The 15,301-nt window shown below is 25.0% G+C and overlaps 4 protein-coding genes across 10 annotated transcripts; 1 reads left to right on the top strand and 3 right to left on the bottom strand.

The window, feature by feature from the left end:
* Positions 1 to 179: 179 nt before the first annotated feature.
* LOC126866284 (allatotropin-like) lies at positions 180 to 2,233 on the bottom strand. The gene is made up of 3 exons (XM_050619671.1): positions 1,656 to 2,233; positions 855 to 1,102; positions 180 to 708 (listed from the first exon to the last, which is right to left on the bottom strand). The coding sequence occupies exons 1-3, from the start codon at positions 1,722 to 1,724 to the stop codon at positions 564 to 566; spliced, it is 462 nt and encodes a 153-aa protein (XP_050475628.1). The 5' UTR covers positions 1,725 to 2,233; the 3' UTR covers positions 180 to 563.
* Positions 2,234 to 3,306: 1,073 nt separating this feature from the next.
* Positions 3,307 to 9,098, bottom strand: LOC126866641 (WASH complex subunit 5). Of its 2 annotated transcripts, XM_050620488.1 has the most exons (17): positions 8,956 to 9,098; positions 8,682 to 8,784; positions 8,350 to 8,541; positions 7,795 to 8,009; positions 7,360 to 7,726; positions 6,892 to 7,167; positions 6,586 to 6,811; positions 6,089 to 6,324; positions 5,755 to 6,006; positions 5,470 to 5,652; positions 5,279 to 5,395; positions 5,024 to 5,196; positions 4,552 to 4,814; positions 4,287 to 4,470; positions 3,992 to 4,212; positions 3,729 to 3,882; positions 3,307 to 3,651 (listed from the first exon to the last, which is right to left on the bottom strand). In XM_050620488.1, the coding sequence occupies exons 1-17, from the start codon at positions 9,075 to 9,077 to the stop codon at positions 3,498 to 3,500; spliced, it is 3,438 nt and encodes a 1,145-aa protein (XP_050476445.1). In that variant the 5' UTR covers positions 9,078 to 9,098; the 3' UTR covers positions 3,307 to 3,497. The 2 variants fall into 2 exon arrangements, 1 of the variants encoding a protein (XP_050476445.1); XR_007689983.1 differs by lacking the exons at positions 3,307 to 3,651; positions 3,729 to 3,882 and having other exon boundaries at positions 4,067 to 4,212; positions 4,287 to 4,448.
* A 17-nt stretch (positions 9,099 to 9,115) lies between these two features.
* Positions 9,116 to 11,415, top strand: LOC126866657 (transmembrane protein 223). Of its 3 annotated transcripts, XM_050620521.1 has the most exons (7): positions 9,137 to 9,506; positions 9,589 to 9,620; positions 9,887 to 9,968; positions 10,110 to 10,286; positions 10,404 to 10,669; positions 10,828 to 10,970; positions 11,209 to 11,415. In XM_050620521.1, exons 4-7 carry the CDS (start codon positions 10,120 to 10,122, stop codon positions 11,356 to 11,358), a joined length of 726 nt encoding a protein of 241 aa, XP_050476478.1. In that variant the 5' UTR covers positions 9,137 to 9,506; positions 9,589 to 9,620; positions 9,887 to 9,968; positions 10,110 to 10,119; the 3' UTR covers positions 11,359 to 11,415. The 3 variants fall into 3 exon arrangements, with proteins under 3 accessions (XP_050476479.1, XP_050476478.1, XP_050476477.1); XM_050620520.1 differs by lacking the exon at positions 9,137 to 9,506 and having other exon boundaries at positions 9,579 to 9,620; XM_050620522.1 differs by lacking the exons at positions 9,589 to 9,620; positions 9,887 to 9,968 and having other exon boundaries at positions 9,116 to 9,257.
* LOC126866655 (uncharacterized) lies at positions 11,408 to 15,111 on the bottom strand. 4 transcript variants are annotated; one of them, XM_050620511.1, is made up of 7 exons: positions 14,606 to 15,111; positions 14,299 to 14,540; positions 13,326 to 13,412; positions 12,944 to 13,108; positions 12,522 to 12,736; positions 12,180 to 12,443; positions 11,408 to 12,004 (listed from the first exon to the last, which is right to left on the bottom strand). In XM_050620511.1, exons 4-7 carry the CDS (start codon positions 13,079 to 13,081, stop codon positions 11,746 to 11,748), a joined length of 876 nt encoding a protein of 291 aa, XP_050476468.1. In that variant the 5' UTR covers positions 13,082 to 13,108; positions 13,326 to 13,412; positions 14,299 to 14,540; positions 14,606 to 15,111; the 3' UTR covers positions 11,408 to 11,745. The 4 variants fall into 4 exon arrangements, with proteins under 4 accessions (XP_050476468.1, XP_050476470.1, XP_050476469.1 ...); XM_050620513.1 differs by lacking the exons at positions 14,299 to 14,540; positions 14,606 to 15,111 and adding an exon at positions 14,087 to 14,289; XM_050620512.1 differs by lacking the exon at positions 13,326 to 13,412 and having other exon boundaries at positions 14,299 to 15,111.
* Between the last annotated feature and the right edge of the window lie 190 nt (positions 15,112 to 15,301).

Genomic DNA, 15,301 nt, shown 5'->3' with positions numbered 1-15,301 from the left:
CACACCCTGAACCTACATGTGTGTATATATATATATATATACATATATATATGTATATATATGTATATATATATATATATGTATATATATATATATATGTATATCTTTTGTTCCTCCGCTTATTTTTAAGAATTTATAGTTGGCAACACTGATTTAACAATACGTTAGTTTTATGATTACAATCTACCTTTTCGATGTTTTTAATGGCTAAAAATTGCATATTTCTCTAACAGTATAAGCTTGAAATTCTATTTACTTTAAAGAATTCCATCGCTTATTAACGTATAAAATAATAGGTTGTCAAAACTTAATCAATCACATTTTAGTTTATAAATTACATCTATTAAATTCTTCAGAAGAGAATATCGTATATTGATATTTAAAAATAGTATAGTACATATATTAAAGATACATTATTTAGTAATAATTACTTTTATTATATGCATTATTTTAGGAAACTAATGTGTTAATAACAACAAAAGAGTTTTTTAAATATCGCAGATTTGTTAAACTAGAAGGTATAGCTAGGAATTGTGTACATCATTTGATCATACATAAAAGATTTAATATAGCCAAGTTATTCTTTCTGGATTAGAGCGATCTATCATTGACGTAAAATCAGTACGTTCATCCATTAACGCTTGTGTTAATTTCGTAGCAAAAGTTGGATTCGTTTTCAATTGTTGAAGTAACCAATCTACGGGAATTCTGAAATTAAAATATTTATATCGTATTAACTATATCAAAAAATTTGATTGCTCATTATTTTATTAAATTACACTTGCATCTTTCTTATTAATTGTTGATATACGGGAATAATTTAACAGAATTAAATTATTAAAACATGTATGTACCCTTGTGGAAAATAGCGTAAAAGTGTTGATAAAATTCGTTCCTGTTTATTGAGTTTTGGAACATCGATAGTACTTTGCCTTTTCCCGAAACCATATGCCGTAGACATATATTCAGGTTTAAAGCCTCGAATTACTCGTGGTCTTGCATGATGTTTTACGAAATGCGAATAATTATGATTTCTAGATGTGGCTACAACAATCCCAGTGGCGAAAGCCAATACAATAATGACACTTGCTCGCATGGTTTTCTAGTATTAAAAAAAGCTTTATTAATTATACTTGTACATTTATAAAAATTATATAATAAAATTGTTTAATTAATTCTTATTTATAGTATATTCTTATGTGAAAGAAATAAATAGATTTATATACATATATGAAGAGAAAACAATGTGTAAGAAGAGTATAAACTTTGAAAGAAAAATATTAATGTTAGCTTAATAACTATAAGTGTCATTCATATGTTTCTTTTCCTTCTATTTTTTATTTTATATTAGACAACTTCATATTGCTAAATTGTAGGAAATAGTAAATTAAACATTTTTACAAGTTGAAAGTTTGTAATTTTAATTTAGTTTGATACATACAATTTTTAATAATATTAAAGAAGAATTAAAATTTGATATCAATATGATTTTGTCTTCATTCTGCAATACTTATTATGCAAATTATAGTATTACGAGAGTGATGAACTTCTTAAATTCAAGTTGATACATACCACGAGGTCATATCGTAATCATTAATCACAAATGAAATATAAAAGTTGGAATATAAATATAATTAAGAAATTATGATACTTACATACTTCATTTCTTGCTTTCTTATATTAAATGTATAATACATAGTATAATTTGAAATATCTATGTACATATATATATATATTTTGTAAGCGAAATGGAAATCTACTAAATAATAAATATTTAAAAATAATGTACATTGAGATAAAAAATATGGATATACAAATTAATGATTAATAAAAGGTGTGGTATAAATATAAAATATTATTTTTAATCATAACAAAAACGTAATAAACACTTTTGCCGCGTATTTTTATATCAGCACGATATAATATAAAGTTTTCAAAAATTGCAACTTAAATTTGAAGCATAAAAAGTGTAGTGTAAATATATAATATTGTTTCTAATGATAATAAGAATATAATAAACACTTTTGCTGCACATTTTTGCATCAATACGATATCTGAAATCTTAAGAAATTGCAACTTAAATTTTAAGTATAAATAGACCATGTTGTAACCGCACGTATAAGCAAGAAAGACTGCGCCCGGAGTTTATCGCAGTCTCTTTTGTAGCAGGCCGTCAGCATCGCCGTTGCAGTCACCGCTGACGGCGTCAATGACGTCCTAGCCGCCCATATATCCTATCAATGATATTATTTTATTTCATTTATTTATTTAAAATATTGTATATATAATTTGAAATAATGTAAAATATAATAAAAGAAAAATAATTTTATTTTATAAGCATTTTAATGAGTATTATAATATTCTCTTAAATATTTACAGTAAATTTTCTAGTAATCTATGAGGAAGCGAAGCGGCGGTCGGCGTCTTCACGCTCTGATAACGGCCGTTTTTGCCGGCAAAAATTTCTATGTCATTCATTTTGTCATTTTTAACAATATATAAAATATGATACAACTTAAAATTGACTATATAATTACGTAATCGTGATAATGTTTGGATTGGGTTTAAAAATATTATTTTAATGTAATTTGAAACGAGGATATCGCAAAGATTGTTTGAGAAGCGCCGTATTGCCGCCGCTCGCACCGAATACCGTGTTGAGCCGCCAATGCGTACGTAAATTTCTGCTACAGATAGGGATGACGAGCAGCTATAGTTCCACATATGTATTCGTTATATGAAAATTTAATATAAAAATTTAATTTATTTGAATTTTAGAGTAAGATATACTATAGTTGAAAGCATCAGTTGATCAAATTTTGATAAATGTTGTTATTAAGAATCTTGCATATTTATTTTCATATTTTATTTTTTGAGATATAATTTATTGTAACATTTAATATCTTTACTATTAGCAACATATAATTTGCGTCATTTAAAATTTCTAATGCTGCTGACGCAATCGATGTGCTTTTATACATTTCGATGAAAAATTTAAAAAAAGAAATCGGCAATATATTGAAGCAGACATTACCCATTATTTAAAATAAAGATATCTTTGATGAAAAAAATGTATAATTTTTTATGCAGTACAACTGTATCTTTTTAGCAGAATGTGTTAAACGATTTATTGAGTACTATTACTTTATTACGCGTTTAGTACATAATATAAAAAATATTCTCAAATTTCACTCAGGAATATCAAAAGGTATCAATTTTGAACATAACAATCAGTTGTCTAGGAAATAACAGTATTTAATGATTATTGTAAATAAATAATGTATTTATTAGAAAAATAACTACATGTTTTTGTAATAGTAATAGAATTTTATTATTTTTCATTTAACAAGAACTGATACATCTATACATATATTAAAATATATGTACGTACAAAATACAGATCCATATTTAAATGTATGTACAAAATAAACGATATTTATACTTTTCATATTTCAATGTAATGCGAATTACTTTTTTTAGCCACAAAATTATATTATTTATTTAGCAGTCTTTGCTTGGAAATGATCCATAATGATCATAGGAATTTCTTTAAGTATAAGTGACCGTGATATACCAGAATATCTCGTAAATAATTCTAGAATATGTAAAGTATTATATCCTTCTGATTCTCCATCACTTCCTGCTTTTATACTGCAAGGAGCAAAATGTTTTTAATATACGTAATGACGAATTTTTTCTATTAAGTATATTGTAAAAAATTAGTATACCTATCTGGAGCAACACAAGAAAGAACATATATACAAAGATATTTAACATAGCGTGTCATTGCAGAATAGGTACATTGACGTAAAATAGTTTGTACTCCAATAACAAAAACTACAGCATCAAGAGGATCTTGAGGTCTTTTACTCAAAAGACTTCCTGCAATTGTGTCGTAAAGTTATTTATTTATTTATTTATATATTATAATTACTTATATGTATATATCATTATTTTTTTTAATTTATATATATACTTATATTTAAATTACCTGTATTTTTACAATATTGTAATTTGGATAATTGTAATACAGTAAGTAAAAACATAATAAGTGCAATATTATTTATATTTGGAGATTTAATATAAATATTATTATGGGGATTGCTTATACCAGCCCAATCTAATCTGATACTAAGCTCGCGTAATAGTTCATTCTTCTCGGTTTCAGTTTGTTCATTGCTATTTTGTTTATCAATTTCAAATAATATAGCTCTGAAAGCCGTAAAAATATAAGAAATAAGGAAATTAATATGAACAGGAAATACTTTTTTAATATTTATACATACGTGTTTAATGTTTGCAATGCCGCTTCCATATGCTTTGCTTCAAATTTACAAGCTGTGTTTAATTCATACGTTATTTTTTTCTTAAGAAGTTGATAATGTCCGACTTTCAATACACAGTCAAGTAATTGTGGACAAAATTTACTTGTTTGAGCAGTAATGGAACTGTGAAATTTTGACATGTTACCTAAATACACATATTTGATAAAATAAATGTTCACAAATTACTATAGATATATAAATAACAATCATTATTCAATAACATTACCTTTAGGGCCATCCACAGAATTCAATATTGCATCAAAATAATCAATTGTAGATGACCATACTTTATTGCGAATATTTTTTTCTATATGGTGTATCATACTGTTTAATTCAGTAATAATGTAAAAGGAAATAAGTTTATCAAGACCAGTTAAACCGGGTGTGCCAATTGCTTCTAATGTTCTTGAAAAAATTTTATAATTTAATACTTCCGTTTGTGTTTTGAGATCATACCAGGCAAGAGAATGTTCAATATATACAGTTGTTCTAAAAATATGAATGTAAAAATTATTGATTAATGACAATACAATAGAATATATAGAATACTATAATATATTAATTATGTTATATCTATATATTAAGTTTAGAAAACCAATTAATATGAAAATGTAAATGATACAAAATAATAGAAGACATAGTAAAGTAGTACAAAAAATAAATTTACATATAATATATAAATATAAAAAAATATTTACCTAGGATCTGTAATTCGAAGTAATTCACGAGCAAGTCTACCAATGAAGGTTGCAGAATTATTGTCTGAAACGGAAACGTGTCTTTCGTCTTGAAAGTACCTCCATGATCTTCCCGAAGTCCAAGAAGAACCTGTACATTCTTCTTCTACTGCATTATTTATGATATATGTTATCTGTGAATCATAAAAAGTCATGTATAAATATATATTAATATAAATAAATGTGTACAAATCAAATATTCATGAATTTACAAACTTCTTCATGCCATATTTTTAAGCTATTAATATTTATGTAATCTTGAATATACTGAAACGATTTACGGTAGCCATCTATTATTGCTGTTAAATTATGCAGTTTTTGTAACAATGATATCTGGAATGACACGTCATTAATAACAACTTCTAATAAAATATCTTCACAATAAACACATTGCAATAAAAACTTACTTTTGATTTTGGTTCAAAAATAAGACCATTATCTAAAGCTAGAGTTACTTTTTTTACAAGTTCTTGTCGTATACCATCTTCTAAAAGGCGATGTGAATCAACTCTTAATACACCTAATGGAACACTTCTTAAAGACAACACCCCCTTTGTAAATACTGATACAGCATATGTTAATTTAGCCATCTAAAATAATTTGTTATTATTATATGATGACTTAAAAATATGAGTTTATTCTAAATCTTGACTGAATTAAATAAAACAAGGAAGTTAAAAATGTATACATACCTTTAATCTATCATCTAATTGTGCATAATCTTTCAATTTGTCTTTTGGCAGTTTAGTAGGAATTTCTTTAAAGGCATTGGTTTCAAGATGTACTATTTCAGCAAGTAAACCAAATACAGTTTCAGGTATTATTTGCAGGACACGCCTTGCATATTTTTCTAGTTCTCTGCTGTAGTACTGTGATACTGATGATAAATCTGCACTGTGTGCTTGATTTACTCTTAATAAAGGAGTTTCTAAAGCTGAAGCCATCTGGAAATAAATTAGCTACAGTAGAAGAAATGTTGATTATTATAAATAAAAGTTAATTTTTTAAATCATACATGAAGCTTACTTTCAAAAAAAGTGCTTTTAATTTTATTACAGTAGGAGGACTTTCTTTTATACTAGCTTGCATTGTATCAATAAATGATTCCATTATATTCCATGCATAACAACAATCTGTCACTATATTTAAACTTATCATAGTATCTTCCGTTATGCTTCCTGTGCGCAACATGTTATGCAATATTTCTCGTGTATCAGCTAAATACTGTGATATATGTAAATTGTTTTCCAATTGATGAAATTCTGAAATTATTATTGAAATTAAAATTAAAATTTTATTATGAATCAATATCATAATAAAGAGTTAAGCTAATTATAATTTCTTCTATTTTATTCACGAGCAAGTCTACCAATGAAAGTTGCAGAATTATTGTCTGAAATGGAAACATGTCTTTCGTCTTGAAAGTACCTCAATGATCTTTTCAAAGTCCAGGAAGAACCTGTACATTCTTCTTCTACTGCATTATTTATGATATATGTTATCTGTAAGTAAATTATATTTACCTTGCACTTCTTCTAATGCCTGTAATAATTGCACTATTTTTCTTCCATCCTCTTGTTGCAATGAATCAATATGTTTACTGATCTCCATAAACCAAGTATGCAAATTTTGATTTCTTTCAATACCATCAAGTGATTTATTACCACCAAATATTTGAGCAAGATCTGTTATACGTTCAACACATGTTCCTTTATCCCTAATCCATTTAGTTTCTTTGCCAAATAACAACTAAAAATTGAAAAGAAAGTTAATGAAACTTTTCCTAAATTTTTCATATAATTATACAATGTATGAAATGTCAATCATACGTCTTTATATAATTGTTTAACACCTTGCTCAATTTGAGCAGTACTTAATAACAATTGCAGATAATCAGATGTAGTATATTTGCTTTCAGTCACTACTAATTGTCTAAGCATGCGTGAACGTTTTGAATCTTCTAATGATATAGTTGACGTTGCAGTATGTAAAAGTATCCAGTGTAATACTACATTACACTCCCTTACTAATTTTACCAGAGAACCTATTGCACTCTCGTCTAAAGTCACTGCTAATTGCACTTCCTCCGTTTCACATATTAATTTCTAAAATAAATTTTTACCATAATGAATAACATATATATATATATATATATATATATATATATATATATATATATATATATATATATTATAATATTAAAACAAGAATAAAATAAGGTAAAATATTTTAAATTATTATTTTAAAGTCAAGTATTTGGGGAACGCTTTACCATTAAAAATAAAAAATGTAGTTACCTTCATTTTTTGACCATAGTTTTGTGCAATTACTTTTACATTTGATGATTCCAAAGTATTATTAAGTGCTGTTCTTGCTGCTTTGTATGGTAACCACCAATCACATAAATTTATTACTATTCCCATATAAATACTGATCACCCAGTTATCAGGGAAAAATCTGTCTACTGTTTCCCTCATTATAGCTGTATGAGTATGTAATATGGATGGTTTAAATGATAAAATTATAACTAACATTGATGCTTGATTAGAGAGAGCAGTACTACGGTGTTCTGGATGTGGAAAAGCAAGACTTTGATTGTATATCTCGTCAGAACGCAAGCGTCCAATAATATGTTCAATTAAGGAATCATTTAGTGGCACTCTTCTGCAAAATCAATCTTTTATAAAACAGATATAGATTCATTATAAAATGAAAAAATTGTAAGAACTTACTTAAAATATTCTTCAGGATAATTTGCAGGTCGTTTATTAGAAATTTTAGAAAATCCTGTTGATCGTAATAACATACATATGTCATCTACTCTTGTAGAGGATGAACGTTGAGCATTATATCGATAATAAGAAACAAGTAATCTTTCTCTTATACATCCTTCAAAATGATAATCCACCAAAAGCAACATAACACCATATAAATATACTGCTTCACACTATTAACATAAATATGATTATTACCTTTCTTTTAGGTAAATGCAATACATCAAAAGTTTTATTATAAAAATAGTACAACCATATAACAAACATTTGTAATGTTTTATAAAATTTTATAAAAATAAAAAGCTAATAGAAGCAATTTAATATTTAATATAGGACAATACTTAATATATTTCTAAGATATAATTTAAAATACAATTTAATATCATAATTGCAAGAAGAATAAAAATAACTTTAAAATTTAATCATTTAATTTAAACTTAATGAATATCAAAAAATAATATAATTTAGGATATCTTTAATTATAAAACAGATATTTATAAATTATAGAAATACCATTAATTGTCTTCCTTCTTCGTTGAGCATAATAGTATCTATAGACTGATGAATATACATTCCATCTCCTAACTCATCTACATAGAGATTTAGATCTGTTACATATTTGTGCATGCTTTCAAAGGCTAAATAAAATCTTGAAATTATATCAGAAAAATTACTTCGTAATTCTTCATCTGTCTCTTGAAGTATCTAAAGAGAATAATTGTTAGAACAATTAAATTTTAGATAAAGAAATCTAAGAAAATATTAGATTTTATTATAAATTTAAAATAAATGTTAAAAACTATTTGAGTTCATTTATATAATTTTATCATTTCCTGTGTACTTACTGGGTCATTTTCTATTTTTTGCTCATATGTACTAGCAGATTTAAAATATACAAAATCAATTATAATAGATCCATACTTTTGTACAATTTGTTTTGAGTTCAAGCTGTAAAGTAAGAGAAAATTAACGTGCTTGTATAATATATTTATAATACAATTTATACAATATATTATAAGTAATATTTAAGAATTATTAAAATATAATAATTCGGCTAATAATCGTATTTATATTAATAACACAGCATTTATATAAAATATTTAATAGAATATAAATAACCTAAATACAGGTGGCACATAGTCCTTTAATCTCATTAATTCTGCTATAATAGCATTTCCACGAGATACTAATCGTAATAAATTTTGCCCACAAATATTATTAGATGCCAAGAAGTCACCCATTTTGTATTTATTTATTTTATTAAAAGCAGCCGATAATACATGGGCATCGTTCTAGCAACAAACGTCAACAATTTCATCGATGTGAAAAGATCGAAGGAAACTGTCAAATTGATCGTTTGGTTAATTTCGATAGTTAATCAAAACATACGTGAAACACAAAAAAGATTAATATCAATAATGGTATAAGTTTTTCAATATTTTCCAAAAGCTATATTAATGATATATATTTTGTAAATTTAAGAAATGTCGATTAATATGATATACTGTAAATAATAACTGTGATTTAAAATATGTAAAGATAAAATATGTTTTATTAGATATGAAACATCATTTAATATACAGAAATAACATAAAATTAAGAATTAATAATAATAGTAATAATAATAATAATCTCTTATCGGCTTTCGCTTATTATGCGACCTTATTTCGGTGGGTACAGCGATTTTTCTTATTTCCTATATTCTAATCATTTTTAAGTCTATTTATTTAACCAAAATGTTCTTATTTTTAGCATTCATGATTAAGATTGATTAATGCGCTAATGTACGTTATAATGAATATTATATATTTTCAAAATATGAAATTTTATATAATATATAATAATTTTTCTTCTTTATAATTTTATTTGAAGATAGATAATCAAAAAAAATTTTTTACGAAGTATTTAAAATATTATTTTTTGTATCATTGTATAGTCAAGCTTTTATTTTATATTATATCTTTTCTGTATATTTAAATTCAGTATTATACTTATTTTACCCATTACGATTTATTATTGAAATAATACACTATATTATTTCGTATTTCAGAATTAGATAATGATGTTGTATGTTTCTACAATTACAAATTACATACAATCATATGAATGAAATGTTTTCTTTGTAATAGCAGGTAATATATGACGTACGGTAACATAACCAAAAGATATACTAATGTCTACGTTCTACATATTAAATTAATTTTATTTCATAAAATAAATGTAATTCAAATATGAAATGAAATGAAAGTGATATAGATCATAAATAATTATAGGTAAAATAATATGACAATGCTGTTGAATATTTTATTTCATAGAAATGCAACAAATTCTCTTTGTAAGTTACAATTTGTTTATCAATCATTGGTAAGAAATACTAAATATAGGAATCCTATGCTTTATAAATCTCTCCACTCTTCGTCCAAATGTACATTTAGAATAAAAAGTATAAGGTAATATAACACTTTTTTATGATTTATATTTATACTTATATAAAAAATGCAATTTTATGAAAATTAATTTCTTTTTTGTAAAATACCTAAATAATATTTTATTTAATTATTTTATAGAGAATGTAAGAAACAAATATATAACGATTTGAAAGACGTAAATACAAATGTGCAAAATAATGTAATATTATATAAGAATAAAGACACTTATGATTTCATAGTAGTGAAACTACTTTTCTATGGGTGGATTTTTTGTAATACATTAATAGCAGTGGCAACTTATAGTCCAAAATATATAACAACATGGTGTAAGGATATATCTTGGACAGAGTACATAAAAATAAATGGAGCATCTTTCATGTACTTTGCATATTCTATAATAATAGGTAATGTATATAAATAATATAAAATAATTATATTTCATGCTTATATTCATTGGTAAAATCTAATAAATAATAAATATATGTTAGATAAAATAAATCAAATATAAAGTAATACATAATATGTTAAAAATTTATTTTCACGCATGTATTTTCATGTTTAGGACCTCCTGCCAGTATAGTACTATATTTGTTTAATCGAAGATTTATAAAGTACGTTATTTTACATAAAGGTGGCAAAGATGTATCTATAATCACTAATCATTTATTTAAAAGATATGATAGCATTACACTTCCTCTTGAAAAGGTATGTATTTTTATTTAAATTTATTATTAATAACAATAACAATAACAAAAGTCATTTTTATCTTACTTTGAAGTATATATTTTTGTAGTTGAATAAAATATTTTATAGTTTCATTGAAACAAACTAAACATAATATTGTTTTTAATATATCTACTAACTAAAAATATTTAATGTAATAATTAAAATAAGTTAATAATTAATTTAAAATAATGAGTAATTAATTATGTGTCCCCATAAGGTTAAAGTTACATTAGCAAGGCAGGAAATGAAAACTTACTTGCCAATGAAGATTCAAGGCAGAAGATTCTATTTCATTCTCGATGGTCAAGGAGAATTTTTAAATGAAAAATTATTTGACTGTACAGTTGGAAGTACAAGACGTTGGTAGATGTATTTTATGAGTTAAATAAATTATTATAAGTAAATTAGAGATGTAATACAACTACTTAATATGTTTTTTATTTTTATTATTGCATGCAAGATAGAAATATTGCTGGATTATGCATATGAAGATAAGTTATAAAAATAAAATATACTCATTACAAAATAAAATATATAATATATATGTATAAAATAAATAATACTTACTATTTTATACAAAATATAGTTTCATAAACTAGATTTTAAATATGTTAGTACAATTAATGTATATATGTAATATATGTAATATATACATTTCTTATGTCTTGAAATCAATTCATATGTAAGTTATGTATAGATTACTATAAACACATTGCATATATTCACATTTACATGAAGTAGATGTTTTTTCTCTTTAATATCTTTGCCGATCATAATATTTATGTGAATACTTGCTCAAACGATCACTGTATCCATCATCATGATATTTATCCTCTGCCTTGTAATATACTTCAGGTGCTGAACCTACATGTCCTTGCCAATATCGTGTCCAATAAAGATCCTCTGGATTGATATCATGTGGATGTTTAGCATTTCGAAATACATGTACGCAGTATATGAGGCTTCCTATCAATGTTAGGAATCCGAAAACAAGAAAAACTATTCCCAAAATCCTAAAACAATTCCAAAATGTTAATTTTAAGAAATCTTAAAAAATAAATCCCTTTATATGCAATATTTTTATGAAATTAAGTTATAATATAAATTATTAAAATTTATAATATTGTTCTGCATAAAATTGAAGAGAAACTAGGAAAATTATATAATTCCTTTTAAACATATACTTACCAAACTATTAATGGTTGAAAAAATTGAATCACTATAACAAAGCCTAATGCAACAAGAATTAAACCAAGATTAAGAAGTAACATAAGACAGCAAACTCCTTTGGTATTTGGGCAAAAAGGATTAGGTGTCGACATGGTTTCTATAATAATACCATCTTTTCTAGATGTGTGAGATTTTACTGATTTTGCAGAACCATAACTACAATGACTGGGTGCTCGATGTCCTAATCTTGAACTTGGTGTTAGACTGTGATGCGATACATGGCTATTGATTAAATAATAATGCAGTTTATGATACAATCATATACATATAAAACATATTATATTTTATTATATTTACAACCTTATATCTGAAGTTGCCCTATATGCAGCACTTGTAACATATATATCTGAACCATTGTCACATATGCTACCATGTGAAATACTTTTACTAAGAGGATGAAGACTATGTCTTGAAGATCCAGATAATATTGAACCACGACTATTGTGTATATTTCGTGATTGTCTTCCTTCTTCTTTTTCATATTTGTCTGAATGATCTTTTTTCATTGATTTCATCTATCAAATTTAAGTACATATATAATAAGTAATATATCTCTTGAATGTTCTATTATAGTAGTAAGTAGTATTATAAGGTAACATATTGTATTATACATACACTATTTATTTAATACATATTTTTATGTATAATGCAAATTTTCATAATTACTAACATATTAATTATAGTACATATGTTTATAATTGTACATAAAAGTTATAAATTACCATTGTAGCATGGTCAGTAGACACAATATATTCAGATACTGTACGATCTGATGGTGCACGATGATTATCATCTCCATCTGTTAAATATTCTCTATTTATATTATTGTGATATCCTAGATATCTTGAATTATTTGTCATTATGATACTTAAATTTTTATAATTTATCTAAAAAGTATAAGAAACTTTACAGATAATTTAAACCAGTACCTTGCCATTAATAAACATAAACGATGAGAAATTATAATAATTAAAATTAATTATATTGTTCAAAAAAAAAAAAAAAGAAGGAAGGCAGAAAGATATGTTATAAATTCTAAATAATTACATAATATTTAGATAACAGAATTAAATATTATATATTCTTGATTTGAGCATGACTTACTTAATAAATAGTGAATGATATTTTTATGTGATATCACAAATTTCAAAGGACAATCTTGATTTTATATTTAGATATTTTTAGTATTACCTGTAAAAATTATTATGTAGTAATAAATGCTATTAAGAACTTCTCTAATAATGCAATATTATGTTATGTATGCATTTTTCATTATTTATTAGTATTTATCATGGGTCAGGGATAATATATTAAAAATAAGTAAATTAATATTTGATATGATGAATAAATGTGTGCATTGCATTTCCTCTAAATGATGTGAGGGCAACAAAGTAGGAATGGCAAATTGCAAATGAATTGCAAAACACGTAATCATCATAGAATCTTTTAATTGTATGGTGTATGTGACAACACATTTGTCGCGGTAGTAAACTCCTAATTTAGTAACGTGATGTCATTTGACAAGGTCATATGCATCTTCAATCGATAATGTGATCATTTAAAATGCAATTTTCATTTTTTATTTGAATATTTTCTATTCTTTAATTTACAATTTTTGTTGGGACATGTATTTATATTTTGTGGTCCAATATACTTAAATTTTCTTTATATGGTAAAAATTTAAGAGAGATTAATTAAATCAATAAAATTCAAAATTAAAGGTGAAATGAGATAAATATATATAATTTATTATGCCCTTTTTATTACATTAAGCAATGTTAATTTTTTCCTTTTATTTCATTGTTCAATAAAAATATGTTTTCGTACACTATGAAAATTTCGAAGGATAACATTGAAAGATTTACCTGCGCAAGCGCCATAAATCGTGTCAACTTAAGACCAAATACATATTATTTTTTAATTTATGTTTATTTTTATTGATTTACTTAATGCACTACAAAAATCAAATTTGTATCTGATTGGAAAACATATGTATAGAAAAGTAATATAGAAATTGTTGTATAATTATGTACCTAGATAGGCCAGATATCAAGATTGATCTTTATAAACATCATACCTGAAACACTCATGTCGAAGAGATTTGTCGAAAACAAATTTTAGGTGTAAACTCGAGATTTACGGATTTCATATAATTATTACGTGTTTAATTATTAATTCTTGTCTATGTAGAGATGTCTTTTTTCAGGAAATATTGGTCAAACATAAAATAATATTGATACATCATGGATGTTTGATTTTAGAAATATTAGTATTAACGGTACCATTTGGTACATTAGTGCACTTTTCTGTAACAAAACACTGTAACAAAACATTTAAATGTTAAAATACACAAGATTTTGCTTCAACAACACTGATTTATTTACGTTTAAATGGATACAGGTAGAATATAACTGCACGTATCTAAGACTTTCACGTTAGTGTGAAGATCTCGAGCGAAAGGTGTATTTATTACACCTTGGTAGATGAAAACACTTCGTGACGCCTTTAAAAGGCAAGGCGAAAAGCTGCATTGTTCTTTTCCAGTACAATTCTTTAAGAGGTCTTCCGTGGTTAGAAATTTCGAAAAATTCGATTGTTGGATTTTGATATTTTCTTTAAGTAAATATACAGTGGCTGGCAAAAGTACTCGTACACTCACCATAGAAAATTTCTATACATATATTGTACGTATTATATAAAACATTTTGAAATTTCATTAGCATCACAATGAGACGCCACTGCTATGATTATACTGGAGAAATTTGAACTCTCTGAAAATATATATAAAAGATGCAAGATATTTACTGCAAATTTATATTTAGCAAAAAATTAATATAGAGTATGATAAGTCACCTTATACATATAATAAATACTTAAGATCGTCCTACCCACTGAATATTCAGACTTATTAATATCGCAGATAATTGACTGTTTAAATATTTTTTTGATTTCTACAAAATATATATACTTATACTAAATATCTTGTAACTTTTGTATATATTTTCAGAATTGATCGTTTCAAATTTTACCAATATAATTATGATAGTTGACCGTCATTATAGTACTAATGAAATTTCAAA

Source organism: Bombus huntii, chromosome 6 (assembly GCF_024542735.1).
Source record: "Bombus huntii isolate Logan2020A chromosome 6, iyBomHunt1.1, whole genome shotgun sequence".
Classification (NCBI taxonomy): domain Eukaryota; kingdom Metazoa; phylum Arthropoda; class Insecta; order Hymenoptera; family Apidae; genus Bombus; species Bombus huntii.
This window is presented reverse-complemented; position numbering and strand designations above follow the sequence as displayed.